Below are 11,789 nucleotides of genomic sequence, written 5' to 3'. Positions count from 1 at the left end.
CTCCCCACCGCCTGCAATGAAAACACAGGAAGCGCAGACGCTGAGTTGGGCGACCCCGGGGTTAGGCTACGCGCCTCCGGATGCCTCTAAGGCGTCCGCACTGGGCCGGGACCCGTTTCGGAGCCTCGCACCCCGAGCCAGGTACGTGACCCCAGACCTGCCCCACCCATTAGTCCTGGCGGAGAGGAACCTCTGACCTACGCTCCAGAGGCCCCACGCGCTAGCTCCCGGAAGGGGCGGTGGTCGTAACGTCACATCCGCGCGCTGTCGGGTGAGGGGCGTGGCCGAGGGCGGTGCGGCGGGATTGGGCAAGTGCTGAGCTCTCGTTGCTGTCTCCCGGGTTGTAGCGGGGTTGGGAACTGTGGCACTCGCACCATGAGCGAGGCGGACGGGCTGCGGCAGCGCCGGCCGCTGCGGCCGCAGGTCGTCACGGACGATGGCCAGGTCCCCGAGGCCAAGGACGGCAGGTAGGCCGGGACCCCGGACGTGGGCCGCGAATGGCTGGGTCGACCCTCCTAACCAACAGGACAGCAATAACAGCAGTTGGGTAAATGCGTTGCCAAGCGGGGTGCAGGTGCCATTCCAGTTAATTCCTCTGGCTAAATTCATTTTACAGGGCAGGAAACAGGCCCTGGCCAAGGAAATGCACCTGCCGCCTTCTTGAGGCTTTGGTGCATTCTGCTTCCAATCTCAGCATTGTTTCCCGGCTCTCGGGGTCTCAAGACCGACTTGCTTCCCATCTGCCCCTTTCTTCGTCTCAATCTCACCCTAACTTCTAGAGCAGTTGCTTCCTTGCCTTTCCCTCAGCCCCCCTCCTCCTCCTCCGCCCTATTCTTCTTGCTGGCTTACCTGATCCCCGGGGGAGAGCCATCTGGCCAGGGCCCAAGGTCTTCCCTGTCCCAGGCTCGCTCTGTCCGGAAGGAAGGTCCGAAATGCTCAGGTCGCGCCTCGTGTTCCAGCGTAGAGCTGGCCTCTGCACCTGCCCACCTCTCTCTGCGTGGTCACCAGCCTTTACCGTGGTTTTCAGGGAAAAGTAGAGAACAGAAGTGACATTTAATGTTAAGCAAATTTTGTGAGAATTCAAGCTTGCAGATTTTTTCCTGATAGGAAACTAGTTGATGCCTACCTAATAAAGAAATCTCAGATTTTTGGCCTTTGCTTCTCCCAACCTTCCAGAATTTAAGCACACTATTTTGTTAGCTAAAAACTGAAGCATGGCCCTTAAACATCTATTTACATATATAATACTTAAGCTTCTTTTTTTAATTTTGTCTCCTGAGGCTTGTAACTTTGAATTTTTAGGGAGAACCAAGAGGCTCCATGTAGACCAACCTCAAAGTTGTGGAACTGATTGAATTCTAAGTTGATGGAGATATTTAGTGGAAATATCAGTATGTCAAAGGGTGTGGTGCGTACTGAATGAGGGCCAGTTTTTGTGGGGAAAGACTGAATTTATTCACTGATAATAAGAGGACCACATTTGAAGGAGAGCTATAGCAGAGACGAGTGTTTTGACTCTAGAAAGGCAAATGGCAGAGAAGAGATTTTGGTTATTTTTGACTCCCAGTGCCTGTGGAAAGGTCAGGAGTATGCTGAATAAACTCAGAGGTTTCCACGGATGCAGGACTTTCAATGCTAACCCTGGGCAAACCAGGACAAGTTGGTCACTCTACTTACTGTGGATATTGTGAAGTCATGGTCTGCTGATGACAGAGGAGCTTTTTAGAGTTAACATGCAAGGATTGGCAGTGCTTTACGGCAGAAACCATGAAAACGAGACTTGTTTCATACTTGCTATATGAGAAATGAAAGAGCAGCTGGCCCTGAGTTTGCTTTGAGGTGCAGTGTGTTGAAAACCAGGGCATGTAGCATCTGCAGGCACTTGTGGGATGGGCCCATCTCACCTGGGCTCCTCTGAACACTCCTGACCACAGGACAGAGGGGCAGAATTAAATTGTTTTTCAGTTTCTCTGGGATTTCTGACTTAGTGGCAGGATAAATTGGGTGTTCCAGAATCATCATCTGCTGCTCATCTTTTCCACTGTGCCTTTTACAAAACTATGTTTATTTAAGAAATTTTCTTGACTTCCCTGTCCATGAACATTGTTCTTATTTTCCTGTGTTTCCTTCTTTCTCTTATGTATTTGATCCCATTGCCATATATCTGTAATGATCTTTTTTCAAAATGAGTTCTCACCTTCTTCCTTACATTTAGTATTGTATATTATAGAGTTATAGTTGTTTTTCTAAATTTTCTCATTGTCTTCTTGATTTACCTTAAAAATTTAGGATTCACCAAAAGACAGGGAAGCATTGTGTATTGTGGGTGAAGTAAAGGAAACGGAAGGAAATAGAAATATGACAACTATAGAATAAACTTTAGATGTGCTAAACAGGAAAAAAAAAACAAACCCTTGAATAATATGTTATTCAATTAACAGAAATAGGACAGTAGATTTTAGTGGAAGGGATGCCTAGTGATACCTTAGCTAGTCTCCTGACTCTTGACATAAAATGTGATGTTAGCTCTGATTGCTAAGGTCATTGAGATCTATGTGAGTGAAGTGATTTATATAACATTAGAGTAATGGAGTCAAAAGAGAAGCAGAAATGAATGAATGAGGATAGCACTGGCAGCTGGACAAGGATTGAGAAGCATATTTTTAAAATTATGCTTTGGAAATAAGGTTTTATACCAAAGCTCTTGAATTTCTGTACTTAAGCTATAATGGGGAATGTGGTCATTAAATCCTTTTATGCAGTTTGGAATATAGATGAACTAAGCACTTGAACAATACTGGAGCAAGCTGATAATTATTTGGCATTAGTTTCACCGTATGCTTTAGAAACTCTATCAGAATGATTGTAACACTGAAACTATTCCTCCTCTTTTGGAACATAGTTCAGTCTGGAAGAGAGAATAGCTGCTTAATGTCTTTATGTAACTGTTAAGGACTGAAGAGTGAATACATTGAAATTTAACAACTGCTTTTTCAATAAACTTCTAAAGGATTTTAGGCTAATTAAAAATCTCTACTACATTCATTTTTCTTTTTAAGACTGAGGAAAAAGGGAGGCAGGGTGGAGAGACAGATGTGGCCATCATAAAGTCATGGTGGACATGAGGAATCAGGAATCCATGATTTCTTCTCAGCCCTTCCCCCTGAGTGTGTGTTTCAAATGGCTCTTTTAACTTGTTTCTTATTATTTTCAATGCTAAAATGAAGACATCTATAGTCCAGGAGCCCCAGTTTAAAGTAATGTGTGACACCAACAAATTCAAGGTGCAGTTGGTTAAAAGACTAGGCTGGCTGCTATTTGACTTTCTCAGATTCCACGGGTCACCTTGACACCTGGGCCTCTGGTGCCCCACAGATTTGTGGCTAATAGGTTTTCCACAAAATCACAGGTTGTTTTTGATCTCATGAAATCTTCAGTCCATGAATGATGCCTTGTCCTGATGTTGGAGAACATCTTTCAGGTTTGCCTGGTGAAATTATAGAGGATTTTGCAAATCATGGATGAACCAATAGTAGTTGCCAAATCCTGTTGTATCACCATGATTGTTCTATTGCCCTTAGAAATGTTGGAAATTTCAGGGTGCAGGTGTCTTCAAGGAGGTGAGCATCACTCTGGGGTTTTCTAAGAGATTGGGCAAACAAATTGATTTCCCAAACTGCCCCTGGAACGGAAGTTGCCAGCCTTCCTGGATGTGTCAACACAGATTGGGAAAGAGAGTATTGTGGGAACGTGTGCACTTTTGTCAGTAAAAATGGATAGAGATAAATGGAGTGTCCTTTATTTAATAAGGCAGATGTACAGAGGCAGGGGGCAGACATGGAGGAAAGGCAGAATTATAGGTGAATGTGAGTTTTCAGGAATGAACCTTGGGCTAAAATAAATGGGTACAGAAGCCCCATTGCCACACAGTCACAGACTCAGATGCTGCCAGGGGAGCAGCATTCCTGCTACCTACCATTTAGGGAGTGCTTTTATTTTTATTTTTTATTTTAGAGAGAGTGGGGGAGAGGGGCAGAAGGAGAGAGAGAGAAAATCTTAAGCAGGCTCTATATGAGTGTGGAGCCCAATGCAGGGCTCAATCCCATGACCCTGGGATCATGACCTGAGCCAAAATCAAGAGTCATATGCATATCCAACTGAGCCAGCCAGACACCCCAGTGCTTTAGATGTTCCAGGCCCTGGCCTTAGCACTGCACATGTAGTGGTCATTTTGTTTGTGGTAGAGTCTGTAGCAGGTGTGGGGCTGGGAGAAGAAAAGAGTGTGTGTTTGTCTGAAGAGTGGAAAGCCCTGTGCACCTGTCCTGCAGCCTTAGGTTTCATAGATCTCTTTTTTCCAGAGAAGTTGGAAACCCAGATTTTTATGTAAAATCATCTTATTTTTCAGTTATGGCAATTAAAGCCATTTTGTGGAATGATGGTTATGGTTTAAACTAGAGCTTTGTGGGGCGCCTGGGTGGCGCAGTCGGTTAAGCGTCCGACTTCAGCCAGGTCACGATCTCGCGGTCCGTGAGTTCGAGCCCCGCGTCAGGCTCTGGGCTGATGGCTCAGAGCCTGGAGCCTGTTTCCGATTCTGTGTCTCCCTCTCTCTCTGCCCCTCCCCCGTTCATGCTCCGTCTCTCTCTGTCCCAAAAAATAAATAAACATTGAAAAAAAAAAAAAATTTAAACTAGAGCTTTGCTTTGAGTTCTGGTACCACTTTTTTTTTTTTTTTTTGAGAGAGCAAGTGAGAGAGCACATGCGCATGAGAGTGGGAACCTGTGGGGTGTGTGGGGGAGGGGGAGAGGGAGAAAGAATCCTAATTCGGCTCCATACCCATCACAGATGGGCACCACATTTAATTTATTGGCGAATTTTGACAAACTCTGAAACAACCAGGAAAGTTCTGCAATCCCTACCATCTGAGGAACTCCTGCAGGACTGGGGATGCTTTGCCCAAGGCTGGTGGTGTGATCTTGGGTGTCTGGGAGGTCAAGGGTTTGCTGCCCCTGAAGGCACACAGCTGGGCCCAGTCAGTGCAAGCAGAGATGAAGTGTGTTTCGCAGAACATATTGTGTGAGGTGACCTGAGCAGCCAATGTCCCCCAAGTAAAAGAAGTAGGGAAGTGCTCTATGTTGTAGCCTTCATGGACATTCATCCTGCATGCCGGCAGGCACTTCCCCGACCTTCAGGGCACTGTGGGATCTGCCCCTGGCTGTGGGCCTGACCTGTTCCAGCAGCTTCCCCTCAATGCTTGCCTTGGTCATTCTGTCTGTGTGGTCAAGGTTTGGGAATGGGGGCTTAAAGTTAACCCCTTAAAGCATGTATTCTTTATTCATGCCACGTGCTTATTGAATCTTACTGTGTTACCTCTGTCTACATTGCTCTGCCTCAGGTATTTGATTTTTTCCCCAGCTTCACTGAAGTCTCTGTTCAGAGGTCATCTGCTTTGACCCCTGTGTGTGGCCAACCTTCCCCCTCTGTACCCCATCATACTGTGTTTTTCGTCATTGTATTTGTCACTGTTTGGCATCTATTTATTTACTAAAATAAACAGAGGGCAGGAAACTATTTTATTTATTGCTATCCTCTCAGGGCCGTGGATAGTACCTGGCACATGTATATGGTTTGTTATTAAATGCTCATGTGTGAAGGAATGTTAAATGAGCTGTCTGATTTAAATGCTTGCCATATGTAGCTATTTAAATTAAATGGACTAATGTTAAAAATTCAGTTCCTCATTTGCACTATGTAGGGAGTGTGAGGGATTTGGGGGCTCATCAAGAAAAAAGATACAACTGAGGGAGCAGTGGCACACATGAGCTTTATTGGGTGACACTTGGACAGGTTCGCATATGGGAGCAGGAGAGGGGTCCACAGTCCAGAAGGGGAGGGGAGTCAAGGGGGAAGGAGAGGGGCCACCTGTATCTCAGTAAGTCTCTGTGTCAGAGAGCCCCAGGGGCAGCAGTAGCAGGTAAGGGCCTTAGAACTTCAAAGCCTGTCTTATCAATGGGTAACTGCCCTCCACGAGCTTTCATAGAGTATGGAAGGCAGGTGACTCTAAATGGCTAAAAGTTTGCTTGTTTGGCTGTTTTAAAGATAATTGAGTATGTAAAAGTTAGAGTTTCGTGCTGGTGGGCCTTTTGAACTAAAGGTCTCAGCCTGCAGTAAAGAAATAAACAACACAGAGCCAATATACAGAGGCCATCTTTGGCTCATTTGTATAACATGCTGGCCCCATTTCAGGTGCTCAGCTGCCACATGTGGCTAGTAGCTGCTGTATTTCTATCATGACAGTTCTGTTAGCTGGCACTGCTCAAGGAGTTTAAGTTTAGGCTGTTGTTTCTAAAACTTGACCATAGAACTTTCCATCAGAGGCTGTGTCTCACGATCAGCCAGGGAGATGTTGATGGACTTCTTTCACCTGGTAGGGAGTTGGACAAGGTTGGTGGTATCCAGTTGCACATCAGGAACAACTGGGGAGTGTGAAAACAGAAAAAGGGTTCCCAGGCCCCTGTTGGTCCTGCCCAATCAGAATTTCTGGACTTTATTTAAAGTTGCCCTAGTCATCTGGTGTAGGCCCTCCAGGGACCGGCCAGCTTTGGGAGCCCAGGACTGGGTGGCCTCTGAATTTTCTTTAGCTTTTTAGACTGTGATTGTAAGAAGACAGTAGCTAGAACTCTGGCAAGGATGGACTTCCAATTTCTGGCTGCCTTTTTAGCTGTAAGCACCTGCTTTCAGTCCTGGCTGGACTTTTTGTTCTGGAGATCAGTGAGCTTTTTACTATTATGTGAAGGGGCAGCCAGATATTCAAGCAGGGATTCGAGATCTCTGAATTGGGTTACTAAATTAAGATTAAAATAAATGTAAGCTATGGTGTGGTAAAGGAGAGTTTAGAGTCTGAGACAAATGAGAAGGATGTGTTTTATGTAGAATCATGTTAGGTAAGGAAAAGGTAAAGTCGCAGTTTGGCCAGAGTGTCACCATTTTTGTTAATGACAGCTCTGTGGTGAAAGATTGCACAATGCAGCTTGCTCTGGGGTTGACTGCACCTTTAGCAGGGGTGGTGAGGGGTGATTACATTGGCCTCCTTGTAAGGACAGGACCTCCTTATTGGACCTTACCTGAATGCTGTGTGCAGTGCAGCCACACACGTTCACCACACGCCTTTGCATTTGTCTCTCTTGGGATTCTTTTAAAAGAATCACACAAAGTTATTCCTGTTATTTGGACTTGTAAATAGCCCTGCTTTACCATACAGAAACATTGTTATTTCCCGTGTGTTGAAAGACTTTAGGCCACTTAAAGAAAATCACTTTGAGTTACAGTGTCCTGGCCTCAGAGTGGCACTTTGCATAGTTTGGGTCATTGACTTTTTTTAAAACAAGATATAATTCACATACTGTGAAATTCACCCATTTTAAAATGTCCAGATCAGAGGTTTTTAGTATATTCAGAGTTTTGCAACAGTCACCACAGCCTTAAGTTTAGAACATTTTCATCACTGTTAACATTTTTAAAAAATTGAGGTGAAATTAATATAACATGAAAATAACCACTTTAGAGTGTACAGTGATACTTAGTGTTGGGCAACACTTTCTAGTTTCAAAACTTTTTCATCACCCCATAAAAACATGTTGTACCCATTCAGTAATCACTCATTTCCCCCTCTCACCCAAATGTCCATGAGTGGATAAACAAATTGTGTTACAGGCATACCTCTGAGATAATGTGTGTTCTGTTCCAGACCATTTTTACCTCAATAAAGTGGGTCAGATGAATTGTTTGGTCTCCCAGTGCATATAAAAATTATGCTTACACTGTAGTCTATTAAATGTGCAATAGCATTATGTATAGAAAAACAATGTACATACCTTAATTTTAAATACTGCCTAAAAATGCTAACCAGCATCTGAGCTTTCAGTGAGTCATAATCATTTTGCTGGTGGAAGGTCTTGCCTCGATGTTGATGGCTGCTGATGATCAGGATGGTGGTTGCTGGAGGCTGGGTGGCTGTGGCAATTTATTCAAATAAAGCAATGAAGTTTTGATGCGTCAATTCACTCTTCCATTCACAAATGATTTCTCTGTAACAGGTGATGCTGTTCAATAGCATTTACCCACAGTAGAACTTCTTTCAAAATTGGAATCAATCCCCTCAAACCCTGCTGCTGCTTTCTCAACTAAGTTTATGTAATATTCTAAATCCTTTGTTGTCATTCCAACAATCTTCACAAAGTCTTCTCCAGGAGTAGATGCCATCTCAAGAAACCACTCTTTGCTCATCTGTAAGAGGCAGCTCCTAATCCATTTAAGTTTTATCACGAGATTGCAGCAATTCAATCACAATTTCAGGCTCCACTTCTGATGGTTCTCTTGCTGTTTCCACCACATCTGCTGTTATCTCCCACTGAAGTCTTGAACCTTTAACTTGTAAAAAATGCAATATCTGTGAAGCGCAGTAGAAGAGACATGTCTGTATATACTTGTAATCGAATATTGTTGAACCATAAAAAAGAATGAAGTAGTGATAACATACTGCAACCTGGATGAATCTCAAAACATATGCTGAGCGAAAGAAGCCATTTGTGAAAGGTCACATTTTTATATTATTCCATATATGTGAAACGTTTAGAATAGGCAAAACACTGTTAAGTTGTGCAGAGTTTTCAAACCCCAGCTCCGAGGGCTCCAGGTCTGGGCATCTTCTCCCCGTCCACTTGTCCTTGGCAGGCAGCATTGTTAATGGTACTACAGCCTTACATTCAGATCTGGCCCTCCATCGTGCTCTTCCAGTTCTGGCAGTGGGCTGTGGGCCCACTTGTCTCTCTCTGCTTTCTTTTCTCTTTGGAAAGCAGAGAGGTACATAGTTCTACCTGACTACCCATGTGAAGCCCATTGTATGGCACATTCTTATTGTCACTGTTTTTATCATTACTCTTTTTATGGCCCTTTTTCCTTCCCTTGCTGCAGATCTCTCAGGTTGCCTTAGCCAGCTGTCATGTCAGGTCATAGCTGATCTGTGTCATATGTGCATTTTCATGCACTGTATTCTTGTACCCTTGACTGGTGTCAGTCACATTAGAAGACTCTGTGGCTTAGGGTTTGGAGACAGGGCTGAGAGGGAGAAATTGGCCTGAATTTTCCCTTTCTGGCTACCTGTCCCCTTCTAGGAGCTTGGGCACCCTTGGCCTCTCCCAGCTGGGTTCTGTGGGAGGGACTGCCTTCTTTCCCAGCTAGCAAAAGGGTAATGACTGATGACCTGGCCTGGGGTGGGGGTTGGGCTCTGAGCCCTGTGTGAGTGAAGAGAAGGAAGTTAGGAACAAAATTCATTTTTGGAAGGTTATTAGAAGGAAGGTAAACACAGACTAGAGTTCTCATTAGCAAAGGAGGAAATGTCAAAGGCCAAAAGAAGTGCTTAGTGCTGCCCCCTATGCTGTCCTCTGGAGGAGAAAGGACAAGAAGAAATCAGGCCACACCTTCCATTCTGCTTGGAAAGGGCCTCAGCTCAGCATCCTGGCCCGTCATTTACAAGTTCTACTTTCTACATTGCTGCAGGACACAGTATAATAAGGATTTGCTCTCTTCCAGTTTCCAGTAACTTGTTCCTGACATCCTTCTGAGCCCTTACCAGCAGTGCCTTCACTGTCCGTGTTTCTGCTAACAGTCTTGTTCCCAACAATTTAATCATTCCCTGTGATGATGTACATTTTCTCTGCCATGCTCCTCGCTGCTTTCTGAGCCCTTGCTAGCAGAGTCCTTAACATCCATTTTTCTACCATGTCTGTTCAAGGAAGTATGGACTTTTCCCGTCCTGCTTCTCAAAATGTTTCCCTCTATCTACTGCCCAATTACAAAGCTATTTCCACATGTTTAGGTATTTGTTACAGCAGTCCCCCACTTCCAGGCAACAAAAGTAGTTTAATTAGAAGACTGTTAGTTTTCTATGGCTGTCATGGCGGATGACCACACACTTAGTGGCTTAAACAACACAAATGGATTAACTTGTGGTTCTGGATGTCAGCAGTGCTGGACAGGTCTCACTGTGCTAAAATCAAGGTGTCAGCAGGGCTGTGTTCCTTTCTGGAGGCTCTAGGGAGACTGTTCTCTTGCCCATTCAGACTGTTGGTGGAAACACTCTTCAGTTATGCTGTCCATGGTTCTGCAAGGTGACACTATGAAAGCTTTTCACTCTCCTCTTTTGTCTTTCTTTCCCTTTGTCTTTCATTTCTACCCAATAGAAACAGATGCTTTATTTTCTTCCATATTCATTTATTAAAATCATGCATGTTCAAATTGGGCAAGACTTTGAGGTTATCCTGCCCCAAACCCCATTTCATAGTGGGAAACTTAAGGACTTTGGGTGAAGAACCTTGCCTGAAGTGGAGTTGCTGACTATTGGGAAAGTTAGGACTTTCCCTGAAGCCCCCACATTTCTATGCTCTACCTGGATCAGGTTTATACAGTGGAAGCCTAACTTGTCAGAAGTCAAACAAAACTTTGTCCTTAAATGAAGTGTTTGTTAAGTGTGAGTCTGGATTTTTTTCTTTAAGTCAACTTTTTTTTTTTTTGGACAGAGAAAGATTCTCTGCCTTAGGAGCTCATGATTTTATTTACTTTAAGTTAATCTTGATGTATTTAGTAAATTTTCATTTACAGCAAATAATGATCCTATAAAGTTTATTTAGTTGCAAGAGGCTAAATGTGTTCTCTTGTTTAGCAGATGAGCAATGATGTATGTGAGATCATTTGAGAGTTATTTTAGTTACCATTGGTCATTTGTCCAAAAATGTCACACAGGATTCCCAAGACATCTTCTAGATCTTTGTAAGGCTTTAGTAAAGATGACTTGGAATTGTGATTGTATAGATTCTTTTTAAGTAACTGTCAGTATCTGTCAGACTTCTACCAGGTAGAGAGCTGGGATGTGCTTTTGAGTTCTTAAAAGTGTGATTGGAAAAATGATTGGAGAGTTGGTCACTCAGGAAGTTGTCCTGTGTTCTTTTTGCTTCATGAATTTGTTTCTCTTGTATCTACAAAATCTGGGAATCTTAAGGTTGCTGCTTTGAATCTATGTGCCAGGAAATAGTGGCTTTTGGGAAGCATGTGTCTTCTCTCTAGACGAATGTGTCTCCATTACCTCCTTGTACCTCTTTTCTCCCATTTTTGTGTTTATCAATTCTTTGATTTGCCCTCTTTGAGACATTACTAGAGGATTGAAGGTGCAACCTATCATACTGTCTGGCCAGTAACTGGCAAGTAAGAGTTTCCCACACTGCCGTCCTAAAGTGTCATCGCAAGCCACAGAGGTTGGCAGCCTTGGGGTGAATCTAGGCTAGAGGCCTGCTCCTGCTTGATGGGCTTTAAGACCAGCCTAGCTTGTCCTGGCTGAGCCTCTGCTAATTGCCTTTTTATATTCCATCTCTGTCAGCTCCTTTAGTGGCCGTGTGTTCCGAGTGACCTTCTTGATGCTGGCTGTCTCCCTCACAGTTCCCCTGCTTGGAGCCTTGTTGCTGCTGGATTCTCCCATAGACCCACAGCCTCTCAGGTGAGCTTCCCTGGCCATTCTTGGGAGGGCTTGCATGGCAGATAGAGTAGGCTGGGATAGTATCTAGGGTAATAAACCAATTTGGTTTGAAAGGTAAGTTACTAGGGGGGGGCACAGAGAGAGAGAGAGAGAGAGAGAGAGAGAGACTTGTGATTTCTTTACTGCCTGTGCTTTGTGTGGATTCAGGTGTACCAAAATATATGCATGGTATTGTCCATGATACTTTTTCAAAAACAAAACTATA

At 44.1% G+C, this 11,789-nt stretch overlaps 1 protein-coding gene across 2 annotated transcripts in view; it reads left to right on the top strand.

Moving 5' to 3' along the window:
* The first annotated feature begins 268 nt into the window (after positions 1–268).
* The window catches only part of LOC123580583 (adipocyte plasma membrane associated protein), a 35,600-nt gene continuing 24,079 nt past the window's right edge, over positions 269–11,789 (top strand). The window contains exons 1-2 of one of the 2 annotated variants that reach the window (XM_045445524.1): positions 269–467; positions 11,429–11,545. In XM_045445524.1, coding sequence (XP_045301480.1) covers positions 376–467; positions 11,429–11,545 — 209 coding nt within the window. In that variant the 5' untranslated portion in view covers positions 269–375. The remainder of the gene's footprint in view (positions 468–11,428; positions 11,546–11,789) is intronic. The other variant, XM_045445525.1, reaches the window with a different exon arrangement.

This window comes from Leopardus geoffroyi, chromosome A3, assembly GCF_018350155.1.
Source record: "Leopardus geoffroyi isolate Oge1 chromosome A3, O.geoffroyi_Oge1_pat1.0, whole genome shotgun sequence".
Taxonomy (NCBI): Eukaryota; Metazoa; Chordata; class Mammalia; order Carnivora; family Felidae; genus Leopardus; species Leopardus geoffroyi.
The sequence above is the reverse complement of the archived record's forward strand: the minus strand, read 5'-3'. Positions and strand labels throughout refer to the sequence as shown.